The following is a 19,256-nucleotide window of genomic DNA, read 5'->3' as shown; positions in this document are numbered from 1 at the left end:
CGTAGTAGCAGCAGCAGTCGTAGTAGCAGCAGCAGCAGTAGTAGTAGCATCAGTCGTAGTAGTAGTCGTCGTAGTAGCAGCAGTAGTAGCAGTAGTAGTAGTAGCAGCAGCAGCAGTCGTAGTAGCAGCAGCAGTCGTAGTAGTAGTAGTAGTAGTAGTAGTAGTAGTAGTAGTAGTAGCAGCAGTAACAGTAGTAATAGCAGCAGTCGTAGTAATAGTAGCAGCAGCAGTAGTAGTAATAGTAGCAGCAGCAGTCGTAGTAATAGTAGCAGCAGTCGTAGTAGTAGTAGTAGCAGCAGCCGTAGCAGTAGTCATAGTAGCAGTAGTAGTAGCAGCAGTCGTAGCAGTAGAAGCAATAACAGTAGTAATAGCAGCAGTCGTAGTAATAATAGCAACAGCAGTCGTAGTAGTAGTAGTAGCAGCAGCAGCAGCAGCAGCAGTAGTAGTAGTAGTCGTAGTAGCAGCAGTCGTAGCAGCAGTCGTAGTAGTAGTAGAAGCAGTAACGGTAGTAATAGCTGCAGTCGTTGTAATAATAGCAGCAGCAGTCGTAGTAGTAGTAGCAGTCGTAGTAATAATAGCAGCAGCAGTTGTAGTAGTAGTAGCAGCAGTAGTTGTAGTAGTAGTTGCAGCAGTTGTAGTAGTAGCAGCAGCAGTAGCAGTTGCAGCAGTAGTAGTTGCAGTAGTAGTAGTAGTTGCAGCAGCAGTAGTAGTTGCAGCAGCAGTAGTAGTAGTAGTAGTTGCAGCAGCAGTAGTAGTAGTAGTTGCAGCAGCAGTAGTAGTTGTAGTTGCAGCAGCAGCAGTAGTAGTAGTTGCAGCAGCAGTAGTAGTAGTAGTTGCAGCAGCAGTTGTAGTAGTAGTTGCAGCAGCAGTTGTAGTAGTAGTTGCTGCAGCAGTTGTAGTAGTAGCAGCAGTAGTAGTAGTTGCAGTAGTAGTAGTTGCAGCAGTTGTAGTAGTAGCAGCAGTAGTTGTAGTAGTAGTAGTTGCAGTAGTTGTAGTAGTAGTTGCAGCAGTTGCAGTAGTAGTTGCAGCAGTTGTAGTAGCAGCAGTAGTAGTTGTTGTAGCAGCAGCAGTAGTCATAGTGGCAGCAGCAGTCGTAGTGGCAGTAGTAGTAGCAGCAACAGTAGTAGCAGCAGTTGTAGTAGTAGCAGCAGTTGTAGTAGTAGCAGCAGTCGTAGTAGTAGCAGCAGTCGTCGTAGTAGCAGCAGTCATAGTAGCGGCAGCAGTAGTCGTAGCGGCAGTAGTCGTAGTAGCAGCAGTTGTCGTAGTGGCAGCAGTAGTAGTCATTGTAGTAGCAGTAGTCGTAGTAACGGCAGTAGTAGTCATTGTAGCGAGAGGCAGCAGTAGTCGTAGTAGAGGCAGCAGTAGTCGTAGTAGAGGCAGCAGTAGTCGTAGTAGAGGCAGCAGTAGTCGTAGTAGAGGCAGCAGTAGTCGTAGTAGAGGCAGCAGTAGTCGTAGTAGAGGCAGCAGTAGTCGTAGTAGAGGCAGCAGTAGTCGTAGTAGAGGCAGCAGTAGTCGTAGGAGAGGCAGCAGTAGTCGTAGGAGCGGCAACAGTAGCAGTAGTAGTAGTAGTAGTAGTAGCAGTAGTAGCAGTAGTAGTAGCAGCAACAGTAGTAGTAGTAGCAGCAGCAGTTGTAGTAGTAGCAGCAACAGTAGTAGTAGTAGTAGGAGCAGCAACAGTAGCAGTAGCAGCAGTAGTAGCAGTAGCAGCAGTAGTAGTAGCAGCAGCAGCAGTAGTAGTAGTAGTAGTAGTAGTAGTAGTAGTAGTAGTAGTAGTAGTAGTAGTAGTAGTAGTAGTAGTAGTAGTAGCAGTAGCAGCAACAGTAGTAGTAGTAGCAGCAACAGTAGCAGTAGCAGCAACAGTAGTAGTAGTAGTAGCAGCAGTCGTAGTAGCAGCAGTCGTAGTAGTAGCAGAAGCAGCAGTCGTAGTAGTAGTAGCAGCAGCAGTAGTAGTAGCAGCAGTAGTAGTAGTAGCATCAGTAGTAGTAGTCGTAGTAGTAGCAGCAGCAGTAGTAGTAGCAGCAGTAGTAGTAGTAGCATCAGTAGTAGTAGTCGTAGTAGTAGTCATCTTAGTAGTAGTAGTAGTAGTTGTAGTAGTAGTAGTAGTAGTACCAGCAGCAGTAGTAGTAGCATCAGTCGTAGTAGTAGTAGTCGTCGTAGTAGCAGCAGCAGTCGTAGTAGTAGTAGCAGCAGCAGCAGTAGTAGTAGCATCAGTCGTAGTAGTAGTCGTCGTAGTAGCAGCAGTAGTAGCAGTAGTAGTAGCAGCAGCAGTCGTAGTAGCAGCAGCAGTCGCAGTAGTCGTAGTAGTAGTAGTAGTAGTAGTAGTAGCAGTAACAGTAGTAATAGCAGCAGTCGTAGTAATAGTAGCAGCAGCAGTCGTAGTAGTAGTAGTAGCAGCAGCCGTAGCAGTAGTCATAGTAGCAGTAGTAGTAGCAGCAGTCGTAGCAGTAGAAGCAATAACAGTAGTAATAGCAGCAGTCGTAGTAATAATAGCAGCAGCAGTCGTAGTAGTAGCAGTAGTAGTAGTAGTAGTAGCAGTAGCAGCAGCAGTAGTAGTAATAGTAGCAGCAGCAGTCGTAGTAATAGTAGCAGCAGCAGTCATAGTAATAGTAGCAGCAGTCGTAGTAGTAGTAGCAGCAGCCGTAGCAGTAGTCATAGTAGCAGTAGTAGTAGCAGCAGTCGTAGCAGTAGAAGCAATAACAGTAGTAATAGCAGCAGTCGTAGTAATAATAGCAACAGCAGTCGTAGTAGTAGTAGTAGCAGCAGCAGCAGCAGTAGTAGTAGCAGCAGCAGTAGTAGTAGTAGTAGTAGCAGCAGCAGCAGTAGTAGTAGTAGTAGTAGTAGCAGCAGTCGTAGTAGCAGCAGTCGTAGCAGCAGTCGTAGTAGTAGTAGAAGCAGTAACAGTAGTAATAGCTGCAGTCGTTGTAATAATAGCAGCAGCAGTCGTAGTAGTAGTAGCAGTCGTAGTAATAATAGCAGCAGCAGTCGTAGTAGTAGCAGCCGTCGTAGTAGTAGCAGCAGTCGTAGTAGTAGCAGCAGTCGTAGCAGCAGTTGTAGCAGTTGTAGTAGTAGTAGCAGCAGCAGTTGTAGTAGTAGTAGTAGTTGCAGCAGCAGTAGTAGTTGCAGCAGTTGTAGTAGTAGTTGTAGTAGCAGCAGCAGTTGTAGTAGTAGTAGTAGTTGCAGCAGTTGTAGTAGTAGTTGCAGCAGTTGTAGTAGTAGCAGTAGTAGTTGCAGCAGCAGTAGTAGTAGCAGTAGTAGTTGCAGCAGCAGTAGTAGTTGCAGTAGTAGTTGCAGCAGCAGTAGTAGTTGCAGCAGCAGTAGTAGTTGCAGTAGTAGTTGCAGCAGTAGTAGTAGTTGCAGCAGCAGTAGTAGTAGTAGTTGCAGCAGCAGTTGTAGTAGTAGTTGCAGCAGTTGTAGTACTAGTAGTTGCAGTAGTTGTAGTAGTTGTAGTAGCAGCAGTAGTAGTTGTTGTAGCAGCAGCAGTAGTCGTAGTAGCAGCAGCAGTAGTCATAGTCGTAGCAGCAGTAGTCATAGTGGCAGCAGCAGTCGTAGTGGCAGTAGTAGTAGCAGCAACAGTAGTAGCAGCAGTTGTAGTAGTAGCAGCAGTCGTAGTAGCAGCAGTCGTCGTAGTGGCAGCAGTCGTAGTAGCGGCAGCGGTAGTCGTAGCGGCAGTAGTCGTAGTAGCAGCAGTTGTCGTAGTGGCAGCAGTAGTAGTCATTGTAGTAGCAGTAGTCGTAGTAGTGGCAGCAGTAGTAGTCATTGTAGCGGCAGTAGTAGTCATTGTAGCGAGAGGCAGCAGTAGTCGTAGTAGAGGCAGCAGTAGTCGTAGTAGAGGCAGCAGTAGTCGTAGTAGAGGCAGCAGTAGTCGTAGTAGAGGCAGCAGTAGTCGTAGTAGAGGCAGTAGTAGTCGTAGTAGAGGCAGCAGTAGTCGTAGTAGAGGCAGCAGTAGTCGTAGTAGAGGCAGCAGTAGTCGTAGGAGCGGCAACAGTAGCAGTAGTAGTAGTAGCAGTAGTAGCAGTAGTAGTAGTAGCAGTAGTAGCAGTTGTAGTAGTAGTAGTAGTAGTAGTAGCAGTAGTAGTAGTAGTAGTAGTAGCAGCAGTAGTAGTAGTAGTAGTAGTAGTAGCAGCAGCAGTCGTAGTAGCAGCAGCAACAGTAGTAGTAGTAGGAGCAGCAGCAGCAGTAGTAGCAGTAGCAGCAGTAGTAGTAGCAGCAGCAGCAGTAGTAGTAGTAGCAGTAGCAGCAACAGTAGTAGTAGTAGCAGTAGCAGCAACAGTAGTAGTAGTAGTAGCAGCAGTCGTAGTAGCAGCAGTCGTAGTAGTAGTAGCAGCAGCAGTCGCAGTAGTCGTAGTAGCAGCAGCAGTCGCAGTAGTAGTAGTAGTAGTAGTAGTAGTAGTAGTAGTAGTAGTAGTAGTAGCAGTAACAGTAACAGTAGTAATAGCAGCAGTCGTAGTAATAGTAGCAGCAGCAGTCGTAGTAGTAGCAGCAGCCGTAGCAGTAGTCATAGTAGCAGTAGTAGTAGCAGCAGTCGTAGCAGTAGAAGCAATAACAGTAGTAATAGCAGCAGTCGTAGTAATAATAGCAGCAGCAGTCGTAGTAGTAGTAGTAGTAGCAGTAGCAGCAGCAGTAGTAGTAATAGTAGCAGCAGCAGTCGTAGTAATAGTAGCAGCAGCAGTCATAGTAATAGTAGCAGCAGTCGTAGTAGTAGTAGCAGCAGCCGTAGCAGTAGTCATAGTAGCAGTAGTAGTAGCAGCAGTCGTAGCAGTAGAAGCAATAACAGTAGTAATAGCAGCAGTCGTAGTAATAATAGCAACAGCAGTCGTAGTAGTAGTAGTAGCAGCAGCAGCAGCAGTAGTAGTAGCAGCAGCAGTAGTAGTAGTAGTAGTAGTAGCAGCAGCAGTAGTAGTAGTAGCAGTAGTAGTAGTAGCAGCAGTCGTAGTAGCAGCAGTCGTAGCAGCAGTCGTAGTAGTAGTAGAAGCAGTAACAGTAGTAATAGCTGCAGTCGTTGTAATAATAGCAGCAGCAGTCGTAGTAGTAGTAGCAGTCGTAGTAATAATAGCAGCAGCAGTCGTAGTAGTAGCAGCCGTCGTAGTAGTAGCAGCAGTCGTAGTAGTAGCAGCAGTCGTAGCAGCAGTTGTAGCAGTTGTAGTAGTAGTAGCAGCAGCAGTTGTAGTAGTAGTAGTAGTTGCAGCAGCAGTAGTAGTTGCAGCAGTTGTAGTAGTAGTTGTAGTAGCAGCAGCAGTTGTAGTAGTAGTAGTAGTTGCAGCAGTTGTAGTAGTAGTTGCAGCAGTTGTAGTAGTAGCAGTAGTAGTTGCAGCAGCAGTAGTAGTAGCAGTAGTAGTTGCAGCAGCAGTAGTAGTTGCAGTAGTAGTTGCAGCAGCAGTAGTAGTTGCAGCAGCAGTAGTAGTTGCAGCAGCAGTAGTAGTTGCAGTAGTAGTTGCAGCAGTAGTAGTAGTTGCAGCAGCAGTAGTAGTAGTAGTTGCAGCAGCAGTTGTAGTAGTAGTTGCAGCAGTTGTAGTACTAGTAGTTGCAGCAGTTGTAGTAGTTGTAGTAGCAGCAGTAGTAGTTGTTGTAGCAGCAGCAGTAGTCGTAGTAGCAGCAGCAGTAGTCATAGTCGTAGCAGCAGTAGTCATAGTGGCAGCAGCAGTCGTAGTGGCAGTAGTAGTAGCAGCAACAGTAGTAGCAGCAGTTGTAGTAGTAGCAGCAGTCGTAGTAGCAGCAGTCGTCGTAGTGGCAGCAGTCGTAGTAGCGGCAGCGGTAGTCGTAGCGGCAGTAGTCGTAGTAGCAGCAGTTGTCGTAGTGGCAGCAGTAGTAGTCATTGTAGTAGCAGTAGTCGTAGTAGTGGCAGCAGTAGTAGTCATTGTAGCGGCAGTAGTAGTCATTGTAGCGAGAGGCAGCAGTAGTCGTAGTAGAGGCAGCAGTAGTCGTAGTAGAGGCAGCAGTAGTCGTAGTAGAGGCAGCAGTAGTCGTAGTAGAGGCAGCAGTAGTCGTAGTAGAGGCAGCAGTAGTCGTAGTAGAGGCAGCAGTAGTCGTAGGAGCGGCAACAGTAGCAGTAGCAGTAGTAGCAGTAGTAGTAGTAGCAGTAGTAGCAGTTGTAGCAGTTGTAGTAGTAGTAGTAGTAGTAGTAGTAGCAGTAGTAGTAGTAGTAGTAGTAGCAGCAGTAGTAGTAGTAGTAGTAGTAGCAGCAGCAGTCGTAGTAGCAGCAGCAACAGTAGTAGTAGTAGGAGCAGCAGCAGCAGTAGTAGCAGTAGCAGCAGTAGTAGTAGCAGCAGCAGCAGTAGTAGTAGTAGCAGTAGCAGCAACAGTAGTAGTAGTAGCAGTAGCAGCAACAGTAGTAGTAGTAGTAGCAGCAGTCGTAGTAGTAGTAGTAGCAGCAGTCGTAGTAGTAGTAGTAGTAGTAGTAGTAGCAGCAGCAGCAGTAGTAGTAGCAGCAGTAGTAGTAGTAGCATCAGTAGTAGTAGTAGTAGTACCAGCAGCAGTAGTAGTAGCATCAGTCGTAGTAGTAGTCGTCGTAGTAGCAGCAGCAGTACCAGCAGCAGTAGTAGTAGCATCAGTCGTAGTAGTAGTCGTCGTAGTAGCAGCAGCAGCAGTAGTAGTAGTAGTAGTCGTCGTAGTAGTAGCAGTAGTAGTAGTAGTATTAGTAGTATTAGTAGTAGTATTAGTAGCAGTAACAGTAGTAATAGCAGCAGTCGTAGTAATAGTAGCAGCAGCAGTCGTAGTAATAGTAGCAGCAGTCGTAGTAGTAGTAGTAGTAGTAGTAGTAGTAGTAGCAGCAGCCGTAGCAGTAGTCATAGTAGCAGTAGTCATAGTAGCAGCAGTCGTAGCAGTAGAAGCAATAACAGTAGTAATAGCAGCAGTCGTAGTAATAATAGCAGCAGCAGTCGTAGTAGTAGCAGTAGTAGTAGTAGTAGCAGTAGTAGTAATAGTAGCAGCAGTCGTAGTAGTAGTAGTAGTATTAGTAGTAGTAGTAGTATTAGTAGCAGTAACAGTAGTAATAGCAGCAGTCGTAGTAATAGTAGCAGCAGCAGTCGTAGTAATAGTAGCAGCAGTCGTAGTAGTAGTAGTAGTAGTAGCAGCAGCCGTAGCAGTAGTCATAGTAGCAGTAGTTGTAGCAGCAGTCGTAGCAGTAGAAGCAATAACAGTAGTAATAGCAGCAGTCGTAGTAATAATAGCAACAGCAGTCATAGTAGTAGCAGTAGTAGTAGCAGTAGCAGCAGCAGCAGCAGTAGTAGTAGTAGTAGTAGTAGTAGCAGCAGCAGTAGTAGTAGCAGTAGCAGCAACAGTAGTAGTAGTAGCAGTAGCAGCAACAGTAGTAGTAGTAGTAGCAGCAGTCGTAGTAGCAGCAGTCGTAGTAGTAGTAGTAGTAGCAGCAGTCGTAGTAGTAGTAGTAGTAGTAGTAGCAGCAGCAGCAGTAGTAGTAGTAGTAGCATCAGTAGTAGTAGTAGTAGTAGTACCAGCAGCAGTAGTAGTAGCATCAGTCGTAGTAGTAGTCGTCGTAGTAGCAGCAGCAGTACCAGCAGCAGTAGTAGTAGCATCAGTCGTAGTAGTAGTCGTCGTAGTAGCAGCAGCAGCAGCAGTAGTAGTAGTAGTAGTCGTCGTAGTAGTAGCAGCAGTAGTAGCAGTAGTAGTAGCAGCAGCAGTCGTAGTAGCAGCAGTAGTAGTAGTAGTAGTAGTAGTAGTAGTATTAGTAGTATTAGTAGTAGTATTAGTAGCAGTAACAGTAGTAATAGCAGCAGTCGTAGTAATAGTAGCAGCAGCAGTCGTAGTAATAGTAGCAGCAGTCGTAGTAGTAGTAGTAGTAGTAGCAGCAGCCGTAGCAGTAGTCATAGTAGCAGTAGTCATAGTAGCAGCAGTCGTAGCAGTAGAAGCAATAACAGTAGTAATAGCAGCAGTCGTAGTAATAATAGCAGCAGCAGTCGTAGTAGTAGCAGTAGTAGTAGTAGTAGCAGTAGTAGTAATAGTAGCAGCAGTCGTAGTAGTAGTAGTAGTAGTAGTAGTAGTAGTAGTAGTAGTAGTATTAGTAGCAGTAACAGTAGTAATAGCAGCAGTCGTAGTAATAGTAGCAGCAGCAGTCGTAGTAATAGTAGCAGCAGTCGTAGTAGTAGTAGTAGTAGTAGCAGCAGCCGTAGCAGTAGTCATAGTAGCAGTAGTTGTAGCAGCAGTCGTAGCAGTAGAAGCAGTAACAGTAGTAATAGCAGCAGTCGTAGTAATAATAGCAACAGCAGTCATAGTAGTAGCAGTAGTAGTAGCAGTAGCAGCAGCAGCAGTAGTAGTAGTAGTAGTAGTAGCAGCAGCAGTAGTAGTAGTAGCAGCAGTCGTAGTAGCAGCAGTCGTAGTAGCAGCAGTCGTAGTAGTAGTAGAAGCAGTAACAGTAGTAATAGCTGCAGTCGTTGTAATAATAGCAGCAGCAGTCGTAGTAGTAGTAGCAGTCGTAGTAATAATAGCAGCAGCAGTCGTAGTAGTAGCAGCCCTCGTAGTAGTAGCAGCAGTCGTAGCAGCAGCAGCAGTAGTAGCAGCAGTTGTAGCAGCAGCAGTCGTCGTAGCAGCAGTCGTAGCAGTAGTAGCTGCAGCAGTCGTAGTAGTAGCAGCAGTCGTAGCAGCAGTTGTAGCAGTTGTAGTAGTAGTAGTAGCAGCAGCAGTTGTAGTAGTAGTAGTTGCAGCAGCAGTAGTAGTTGCAGCAGTTGTAGTAGTAGTTGTAGTAGCAGCAGCAGTTGTAGTAGTAGTAGTAGTTGCAGCAGTTGTAGTAGTAGTTGCAGCAGTTGTAGTAGTAGTAGTTGTAGCAGTTGTAGCAGCAGCAGTCGTCGTAGCAGCAGTCGTAGCAGTAGTAGCTGCAGCAGTCGTAGTAGTAGCAGCAGTCGTAGCAGCAGTTGTAGCAGTTGTAGTAGTAGTAGTAGCAGCAGCAGTTGTAGTAGTAGTAGTTGCAGCAGCAGTAGTAGTTGCAGCAGTTGTAGTAGTAGTTGTAGTAGCAGCAGCAGTTGTAGTAGTAGTAGTAGTTGCAGCAGTTGTAGTAGTAGTTGCAGCAGTTGTAGTAGTAGTAGTTGCAGCAGCAGTAGCAGTAGTAGTTGCAGCAGCAGTTGTAGTAGTAGTTGCAGCAGTTGTAGTAGTAGTTGCAGCAGTTGTAGTAGTAGTTGCAGCAGTTGTAGTAGTAGTTGCAGCAGTTGTAGTAGTAGTTGCAGCAGTTGTAGTAGTAGTAGTTGCAGCAGCAGTAGCAGTAGTAGTTGCAGCAGCAGTTGTAGTAGTAGTTGCAGCAGTTGTAGTAGTAGTTGCAGCAGTTGTAGTAGTAGTTGCAGCAGTTGTAGTAGTAGTTGCTGCAGCAGTTGTAGTAGTAGTTGCAGCAGTTGTAGTAGTAGTTGCAGCAGTTGTAGTAGTAGTTGCAGCAGCAGTTGTAGTAGTAGTAGCAGCAGCAGTAGTAGTAGTAGTAGTTGCAGCAGTTGTAGTAGTAGTTGCAGCAGTTGTAGTAGTAGTAGTTGCAGTAGTAGTTGCAGCAGCAGTTGTAGTAGTTGTAGTAGTAGTTGCAGCAGTTGTAGTAGTAGTTGCTGCAGCAGTTGTAGTAGTAGTTGCAGCAGTTGTAGTAGTAGTTGCAGCAGTTGTAGTAGTAGTTGCAACAGCAGTTGTAGTAGTAGTAGTTGCAGTAGTAGTAGTAGTTGCAGCAGTTGTAGTAGTAGTAGTTGCAGCAACAGTAGCAGTAGTAGTTGCAGCAGCAGTTGTAGTAGTAGTTGCTGCAGCAGTAGTAGTAGTTGTAGCAGCAGTTGTAGTAGTAGTAGCTGCAGCAGTTGTAGTAGTAGTTGCAGCAGTTGTAGTAGTAGTTGCAGCAGTTGTAGTAGTAGTTGCAGCAGCAGTAGTAGTAGTAGTTGCAGCAGTAGTTGTAGTAGTAGTTGCTGCAGCAGTTGTAGTAGTAGCAGCAGCAGTTGTAGTAGTAGTTGCAGCAGTTGTAGTAGTAGTTGCAGCAGTTGTAGTAGTTGCAGCAGCAGTTGTAGTAGTAGTTGCAGCAGCAGTAGTAGTAGTAGTTGCAGCAGCAGCAGTAGTAGTAGTAGTTGCAGCAGCAGTTGTAGTAGTAGTTGCAGCAGCAGTAGTAGTTGCAGCAGCAGTTGTAGTAGTAGTTGCAGCAGCAGTTGTAGTAGTAGTTGCAGCAGCAGTAGTAGTTGCAGCAGCAGTTGTAGTAGTAGTTGCAGCAGCAGTTGTAGTAGTAGTTGCAGCAGCAGTAGTAGTAGTAGTTGCAGCAGCAGTTGTAGTAGTAGTTGCAGCAGCAGTTGTAGTAGTAGTTGCAGCAGCAGTTGTAGTAGTAGTTGCTGCAGTTGTAGTAGTAGTTGCAGCAGTTGTAGTAGTTGCAGCAGCAGTTGTAGTAGTAGTTGCAGCAGCAGTAGTAGTAGTAGTTGCAGCAGCAGTAGTAGTAGTAGTTGCAGCAGCAGTTGTAGTAGTAGTTGCAGCAGCAGTAGTAGTTGCAGCAGCAGTTGTAGTAGTAGTTGCAGCAGTTGTAGTAGTAGTTGCAACAGCAGTTGTAGTAGTAGTAGTTGCAGTAGTAGTAGTAGTTGCAGCAGTTGTAGTAGTAGTAGTTGCAGCAACAGTAGCAGTAGTAGTTGCAGCAGCAGTTGTAGTAGTAGTTGCTGCAGCAGTAGTAGTAGTTGTAGCAGCAGTTGTAGTAGTAGTAGCTGCAGCAGTTGTAGTAGTAGTTGCAGCAGTTGTAGTAGTAGTTGCAGCAGTTGTAGTAGTAGTTGCAGCAGCAGTAGTAGTAGTAGTTGCAGCAGTAGTTGTAGTAGTAGTTGCTGCAGCAGTTGTAGTAGTAGCAGCAGCAGTTGTAGTAGTAGTTGCAGCAGTTGTAGTAGTAGTTGCAGCAGTTGTAGTAGTTGCAGCAGCAGTTGTAGTAGTAGTTGCAGCAGCAGTAGTAGTAGTAGTTGCAGCAGCAGCAGTAGTAGTAGTAGTTGCAGCAGCAGTTGTAGTAGTAGTTGCAGCAGCAGTAGTAGTTGCAGCAGCAGTTGTAGTAGTAGTTGCAGCAGCAGTTGTAGTAGTAGTTGCAGCAGCAGTAGTAGTTGCAGCAGCAGTTGTAGTAGTAGTTGCAGCAGCAGTTGTAGTAGTAGTTGCAGCAGCAGTAGTAGTAGTAGTTGCAGCAGCAGTTGTAGTAGTAGTTGCAGCAGCAGTTGTAGTAGTAGTTGCAGCAGCAGTTGTAGTAGTAGTTGCTGCAGTTGTAGTAGTAGTTGCAGCAGTTGTAGTAGTTGCAGCAGCAGTTGTAGTAGTAGTTGCAGCAGCAGTAGTAGTAGTAGTTGCAGCAGCAGTAGTAGTAGTAGTTGCAGCAGCAGTTGTAGTAGTAGTTGCAGCAGCAGTAGTAGTTGCAGCAGCAGTTGTAGTAGTAGTTGCAGCAGCAGTTGTAGTAGTAGTTGCAGCAGCAGTAGTAGTTGCAGCAGCAGTTGTAGTAGTAGTTGCAGCAGCAGTTGTAGTAGTAGTTGCAGTAGTAGTAGTAGTTGCAGCAGCAGTTGTAGTAGTAGTTGCAGCAGCAGTTGTAGTAGTAGTTGCTGCAGCAGTTGTAGTAGTAGCAGCAGTAGTTGTAGTAGTAGTTGCAGCAGTTGTTGTAGTAGTTGCAGCAGTAGTAGTAGTAGTTGCAGCAGCAGTAGTAGTAGTAGTTGCAGCAGTTGTAGTAGTAGTTGCAGCAGCAGTTGTAGTAGTAGTTGCAGCAGCAGTAGTAGTAGTAGTTGCAGCAGCAGTAGTAATAATAGCAGCAGCAGTTGTAGTAATAATAGCAGCAGCAGTTGTAGTAGTAGTTGCTGCAGCAGTTGTAGTAGTAGTTGCAGCAGCAGTTGTAGTAGTAGCAGCAGTAGTTGTAGTAGTAGTTGTAGTAGTAGTTGTAGTAGTAGTTGCAGCAGTTGTTGTAGTAGTTGCAGCAGTTGTAGTACTAGTAGTTGCAGCAGTTGTAGTACTAGTAGTAGTAGCAGCAGTAGTTGTAGTAGTAGTTGTAGTAGTAGTTGCAGCAGTTGTTGTAGTAGTTGCAGCAGTTGTAGTAGTAGTAGTTGTAGTAGTAGTTGCAGCAGTTGTAGTACTAGTAGTTGCAGCAGTTGTAGTACTAGTAGTAGTAGCAGCAGTAGTTGTAGTTGTAGTAGTAGTTGTAGTAGTAGTTGCAGCAGTTGTTGTAGTAGTTGCAGCAGTTGTAGTACTAGTAGTTGCAGCAGTTGTAGTAGTTGTAGTAGCAGCAGTAGTAGTTGTTGTAGCAGCAGCAGTAGTCGTAGTAGCAGCAGCAGTAGTCATAGTCGTAGCAGCAGTAGTCATAGTGGCAGCAGCAGTCGTAGTGGCAGTAGTAGTAGCAGCAACAGTAGTAGCAGCAGTTGTAGTAGTAGCAGCAGTCGTAGTAGCAGCAGTCGTTGTAGTGGCAGCAGTCGTAGTAGCGGCAGCAGTAGTCGTAGCGGCAGTAGTCGTAGTAGCGGCAGTTGTCGTAGTGGCAGCAGTAGTAGTCATTGTAGTAGCGGCAGCAGTAGTCGTAGTAGCGGCAGCAGTAGTCGTAGTAGCGGCAGCAGTAGTCGTAGTAGCGGCAGCAGTAGTCGTAGTAGCGGCAGCAGTAGTCGTAGTAGAGGCAGCAGTAGTCGTAGTAGAGGCAGCAGTAGTCGTAGTAGAGGCAGCAGTAGTCGTAGTAGAGGCAGCAGTAGTCGTAGTAGTGGCAGCAGTAGTAGTCATTGTAGTGACAGCAGTTATCGTAGCGGCAGCAGTAGTCGTAGTAGCGGCAGCAGTGGTCGTAGTAGCGGCAGCAGTGGTCGTAGTAGCGGCAGCAGTGGTCGTAGTAGAGGCAGCAGTGGTCGTAGTAGAGGCAGCAGTGGTCGTAGTAGAGGCAGCAGTGGTCGTAGTAGAGGCAGCAGTGGTCGTAGTAGAGGCAGCAGTGGTCGTAGTAGAGGCAGCAGTGGTCGTAGTAGAGGCAGCAGTGGTCGTAGTAGAGGCAGCAGTGGTAATAGTAGTAGTAGCAGCATCAGTAGTGGTAATAGTAGTAGTAGCAGCATCAGTAGTGGTAGTAGTAGTAGTAGCAGCATCAGCATCAGTAGTAGTTGTAGCAGCATCAGTAGTGGTAATAGTAGTAGTAGTTGTAGCAGCAGCAGCAGTCGCAGTTGTAGCAGCAGCAGTCACAGTTGTAGCAGCAGCAGTCACAGTTGTAGCAGCAGCAGTCACAGTCTAGCAGCAGCAGTCGTAGTAGTAGCAGCAGCATCAGTCATAGTAGCAGCATCAGTAGCAGCAGTATCAGCATCAGTAGTAGCAGCAGTAGCATCAGCATCAGTAGTTGCAGCATCAGTAGTAGCAGCATCAATAGTAGCAGCATCAGTAGTAGCAGCATCAGTAGTAGTAGCAGCAGCAGTCCTGTGTGGCTCAGTTGGTAAGAGCGTGGCTCTAGCAATGTCAGCGTCATTGGTTAGATTCCTGCAGGGGAAAAGCATCTTGTAAGTGGAATAGATATGGTACACTTGTGTGTTTTTTGTGTTACTTGAGTTCCCGACTGGAGAAATAAAAAAACGTCACATTAGGGTACTAAATAATTGAGTGATTTCCGTAACTCAGATTGGGAGAGTTTAAATACGATGCTATTTATAGGGCCCAAAAAGGTCATTGTAGTGGAGTGACTTCGTGTTTGTAAGCACCGTGTCCACTGCGTCTTGAGGGTTGTTTTTGTTCCGGTGGAGTACCGTTGGAGGGGTGTGTGCGCGCGCAAGTCGTCTGTAATAGAGTTTGTGTGTGTGTGTGTAGGCCTTGCCAGGGCCACAGTGAAGCGTGCTGTCCCTGTGTGATCCAACACGGCCTGAACACACTCCTAATTAGAGGACGTCCTTCCAGGTGCTGACCAGGTTATACTTAGCCTGCCCACTGACATCCGACACACACACACACTCACACACACTCCACCATCGAGCCTGCCCGCTGACATCTGACTGTGTGACATTTCCAGCTGGTGGTGCTGCCGCGACCCCTAACCCCTTGACGTGAAAGTCACTGTCCCCCATTCGAAGGCCTCCCACTAGGCCTCATGCCCCCCCTACCAGCCTCCACCAGCACAGCCCAGTGGCACAGCATGGGCAGTTTAGGTCCACCCACTGGGAGGTTCTGCCAGTATGGCTTCTGTCCTCCCTTACCTGAGCTCTCTGTCCCTCCGGCGTGCATCATCATTAATCAGATGGCCGGAGCTGCCGCAGATTTATGACACGGGCAGGAGGGGTGGCCCCGTGGCAGGCCTGTGTCGTCCAGAGATGTTAGGTGTGACGGGAGAGGGTGAGATGGGGTGAGTGAGGAGCAGGTGAGGGGGGGTGAGCAGGGGAGCGGATCTCTAGTGGGGCCTGAAGAAACGGGACAGCCGTCGACCCAAGAGTGATAACAGACCCAAGTGTGTGTGAGAGAGAGAGCAGTGAGAGACAGAGAGTAAGAGAACCTTCACCACAAAGCGTTGAGGCACCGTGGTCTCTGTGGTTTCTTGGCGGCGATCAGAAGTTGCTCCATGTCTAATTATTAATTATTCATCTAAGGCGGGATTAGATGTGACCCAGTTTCCCTACAAACACACATATATATATATATATATATATATATATTTCACACACACCTAAGTGTATCTACACTCTGCAGATAATATTTAGTTTCATTATTATCTGTGTATTAACAAGCCTAACTCAACGCCTTTTGTGTGTGTGTGTGTGTGTGTGTGTGTGTGTGTGTGTGTGATAAAGATGGAGAGAAAGAGAAGAGGAGGAGTGGATTTGGTTAGAGATGCCCTGCAGACCTGGATAGAGTGAGAGAGTCAGTCATTAGGTCCTACCATCTGTGCTGGCCCACTGTGCTCCAGGATCCTAGGATTCACTGATGGTCCAGACCAGGGACTTTTAGTTCTCTCTCTAAATAACAGACCGCTTACAAAACCTACTCTCATCCTCAATCTGATCGACTCCCTCTCTCTCACATGTTAATGGTCAGTGTGTGTGTGACTATGTTCCTGTGTGACTTTGTGTGTGTGTGTGTGGTTTGAGGTACACACTAAGAACACAGAAGACAGTAGAATGCAGACACACGGCCACGTGTTGTGCCATGTGACCAGCGTTATGTTATTGTTGGGTTTATGTGATCAACTGTCACATGGAGAAAACCCCTGTTGAACCCTGCTCTTCTGCCAAAGTCCACACTGTATCGTTTCACAAATAGTTGAGGATCTCTCACACACAACCCTCCTCAACCCTCTCTGTCTACCCTCTCTCTGTCCTTGTCGTCCCTCTCATTCCTCTTGACCCTCACCTCTCTCACCAATCTGTCTCTACTCTCTCTCCCTTTTCTCTCCCACCTCTTCCTTTCTCTCCTCTTTCATTTGTCCTCTTCCCCCTCTCCTCACCTTTTCCTCCTCTCCAACCTTCTCGCTATCCTCTAACCCCCCCCCCCCTCTCTCTAACCCTCCCCCTGTCTCTCTAAACCTCTCCCCCCCTCTCTCTCTGTATAGCGGCCAACCAGAAGGAAGCCCTGAAGGCTCCACAGTCCTTCCATTTGAAGCAGGAACCCCGGGCAGAGGAAGAAGAGGTGCGGAGGAGCCCCCGGAGCCAGCCCAGCTACTCCTCCTTCTACCAGGAGCAGGGCGCGGCACTGGGGGCCACAGGGCCAGCAGAGGTTACAGCAGACAGTGGGGGCCACAGGGGGACACTAAAGGGACGGGAGGGAAGCCCCATGGGAAACAAGAACAGTCTCCTCAGCCAGGACATCAACTTCAAGGTGGCGTCGGAGCTGCTGATGAAGCTATCAGGTAAGGTAATGGGCTGTGGGTTGGGGGGGGGTATTTGGTGTGTGTGTGTTCCGGGTTAGAAGTGATGTTTTTTGACAGCACAATACACATTCACAGCCAATTTTATCATAAAAAATTATTAGAACATAGTTGATGTTTCTCTATATAGGATAGTGCAAGTAGAGATTGAATTCAAATGAGCTCCACAAACCTTAACTTGACCTATGTACTGACAAGGCGTGCAAGTATTTTAAAACTCTACTCAGTGATCTCACACATCTGAGTATATAATTCACCCATGTTGATCTGGAGATTGCAGTGAAAGGGTAGTGACTGGGTCAACATGGTTACAGTTAGTGCCTTAAATCAGCCAATAGGAATGAATCAGTAGAGAGGTCAAAGGTGACCCAGGTCCCTGCCATGTAATGACATGGGTAAAACCATTGTACTGTGAAATGTTTATCTCTTACACTGAGACTCAAAGCTCTCTATTTTGGCGCCAAAGCCTTTGTGTCCTCCCATGGTAATATCCAGGTCAGTCCTCTCTCAACACCTCTGTTCTCTTTCTCTCCCTCATGCGTATTCCTCTCCACTTCCTTCTATTTTTTTTTTTTTTGCCTCTCTCCCGGTTTCTGTTCTCTCTCTTTCCCTCCTCCTCCTCCCAAGTTTTTGGGTGGAAGATGGGCAAAAGGGTAAATTATTTTTCATGTTCAGTCAATATCCTTTTCCCGTCCTGCGGTCCCCCGTCCGAAACAAACCAATCGATGGATGCTGGGTCCATCTCCAACGGTGCGCTACACTGAACCTCAAACCTGGCCCCCCTCTCACCCTTGCCCCTCTCTATGAAAACGGAGATGACGGAGGGAAGAAAGAACACCCTGTCCTAAACCGTCTTCTAGTTTTAGCATGTTCTCTGTTATTTCTGCTGCAGTACAGGTTATGTCATACGAGAGGCCCCTCTCACCCTCGACTATATGAGACAGAGATAGTGAAAGGATGAAAGGACTGAAAAGAACACCCTGTCCTGAACCGTGTGCTAGATTTAGCATGTTTCATGTTATTCGCTGCGTAATTACAGTGTGTTATCACGAAAGTGTAGCCTATCTGCTTATTTCATTTTCAGCTGAAAGTGTGGTCAAGTGTGTGTCTGTGTGTAGCTTGTAGGTTGTGTGTGCTGTAGGTGTTGGTGGTGGGTGGGTGTTACCGTGTGTGTGTGTGTGTGTGTGTGTGTTTGCTGCGGGGTGTGTAGTGTAACACAGCAGTTGATAACAGTACAGTGATCTCTCAGCTTCATGGCCCCTCATCTCATCCTGTACCCTCACACACCAGCTGCCATTGTTCTGTTCTCTCTGGGTCGCCCTGTGTCTACAGTGAGTCATAGTCACTGCCTGGGAGCGCTGCTACACTATACACTACATTACACTATACACCACACACACACACACTATACATTACGTGTGTTTGTGTGTGTGTGCGCAACAGAGATGGTGAGTGTGAGAGAGAGAGTTGAACAGAGAGGAGGTGGGAAGTCTCTGAGTGATTCCTCCACTACTGCTGCTTGTCCTTTGTTCTTTTTTCCTCACCATCATTCCCCACCTCTGGGCCGACATGCTCACCACACCACCACATCCTCCTTTAGCATCCGCTAGCATTCAGAGCGCAAGCCGTTAGCCTGTCAGTGTAGTTTAACATTGGCCAGTTAGCTTGTTAGCCTTTGTAATTTAGCAGCATGCGCTGAGACAAATTAAGGATTCTAGCTTTAAATGCTTCAAATATCTTTCATTGTGCTCACCCCCCTGGAGCTTAGTAGAGAGAGTAATGCAGTTGTCCATTGCCATGACAACAGCAGCGGGGTTGTCTGAGGGAGTAGGAGAGAAGGTTGTCTGGTGTGATGGCTGTGACAGTGAGTCTGGCCCCTCAGTCAGACGGCCTTGAGGTTAGAGAGAGGAACGGGTGAGGAGGAGGGGGAGGCCAAGGGTAAGGTAAACTCCGTATGAGTCATCTGCGTCACACGGCCACGAGGTTTCAAGGACGTCTACTCCGTCACCTCTGACCCCTTGCCGACTCCAGCGCAGGGAGGCACGCTGTTGGCTGAAAGAATGTCACATGGGTGCGGTTGAGCACAGATTGAAAAAAAAACTGGAGATCTTACAATAGACTGGTTAAATGAATTGTAACCAGAGAGGCTCCTCCTTAAACCCACTAATATGGAATAGGCTAGATGTAATTAAATGACCGGACTAGCTCCTTTTCAGTAGACCAAGGCAACCATCAGGAGAGCAAGGAGGACTGGCATCAAAACTGGCCATTGTGTACTCTGTGTTGCATCACTGCTTTAACTAGGTCACTTCTGTTTCTCTCTCTTTTGCTCTTTTTCGCTATTTCTCTCTCTCCTTATCAAATGACGGTGGTGGCGGTAGCGCCCTGTCTCCACCCCCCGCATCTGTTTTAAAACATGCTGTTAGCACGGTTAGCGTCTAGGGGCTAATTACAGTAGGGCTAAACAGTCCCCTGCGCTGCTGGCTAACGGCTGCTAGTGCCTGTTAGCAGATGGGTACTGGTATAGAGGGTACAGAAGGACATCAGGGGACTGGGAGGAGGGGGGGTATGGGGGGGGGGTACAGTGCCTTGAGTGATACCCTTTGTCCCAGGCAGGCAGGCTGGCAAAGTGTGGGTGATGATGTCTCTGCCACCCACTGTCCCTGGTTCCATCTACCCCCCACCCCCCACCATGGGTGTGAAGTCACACCTGTCTCCTAGCAGTGAGCCTATTTCCGACCCAATATACCACCCTCCGTTTCGTCTTTCGTCACCCTCAGCGCCCTTGCTAATTAAGACAAGTGTGCCTAACATGGCGTCCCAGTTGGGGTCGTGTGGTGAAAGTGATGTGGGCTGTAGTAGAACCTGATGACGGCTTGACAAAGAGATTGGACTAGAGGATACACTCTCACACACATATACAGACCAGAATAGGAAAAAACAGGGGCGTAACGTTCACTGGGATAGGCATTCCAGGTTAAGTTGATGAGAGAATGCCAAGAGTGTGCAAAGCTGTCATCAAGGCAAAGGGTGGCTACTTTGAAGAATTTCAAATATAAAATATATTTAGATTTGTTTAACACTTTTTTGGTTACTACATGATTCTATAGCTTGTGTGTGTGTGATATATATCTCACACACACACACACACAATTGAAGTCGGATGTTCACATACACCTTAGCCAAATACATTTAAACTCAGTTTTTCACAATTCCTGACATTTAATCCTAAATTCCCTGTTTTAGGTCAGTTAGGATCACCACTTTATTTTAAGAATGTGAAATGTCAGAATAATAGTAGAGAGAGTGATTAATTTCAGCTTTTATTTCTTTCATCACATTCCCAGTGGGTTAGAAGTTTAAATACACTCAATTAGTATTTGGTAGCATTGCCTTTAAATTGTTGAACATGGGTCAAAACGTGTCGGGTAGCCTTCCACAAGCTTCCCACAATAAGTTGGGTGAATTTTGGCCCATTCCTCCTGACAGAACTGGTGTAACTGAGTCA

At 46.7% G+C, this 19,256-nt stretch overlaps 1 protein-coding gene across 3 annotated transcripts in view; it reads left to right on the top strand.

The window, feature by feature from the left end:
- LOC139374708 (zinc finger protein 827-like) overlaps positions 1 to 19,256 on the top strand; it is a 103,733-nt gene that overhangs the window by 48,552 nt on the left and 35,925 nt on the right. For all 3 annotated transcript variants that reach the window (XM_071115809.1, XM_071115808.1, XM_071115810.1), the window contains exon 5: positions 15,434 to 15,730. In XM_071115809.1, coding sequence (XP_070971910.1) covers positions 15,434 to 15,730 — 297 coding nt within the window. The remainder of the gene's footprint in view (positions 1 to 15,433; positions 15,731 to 19,256) is intronic.

The sequence above is a fragment of the Oncorhynchus clarkii genome, chromosome 19 (genome assembly GCF_045791955.1).
Source record: "Oncorhynchus clarkii lewisi isolate Uvic-CL-2024 chromosome 19, UVic_Ocla_1.0, whole genome shotgun sequence".
NCBI lineage: Eukaryota > Metazoa > Chordata > Actinopteri > Salmoniformes > Salmonidae > Oncorhynchus > Oncorhynchus clarkii.
The sequence above is the reverse complement of the archived record's forward strand: the minus strand, read 5'-3'. Positions and strand labels throughout refer to the sequence as shown.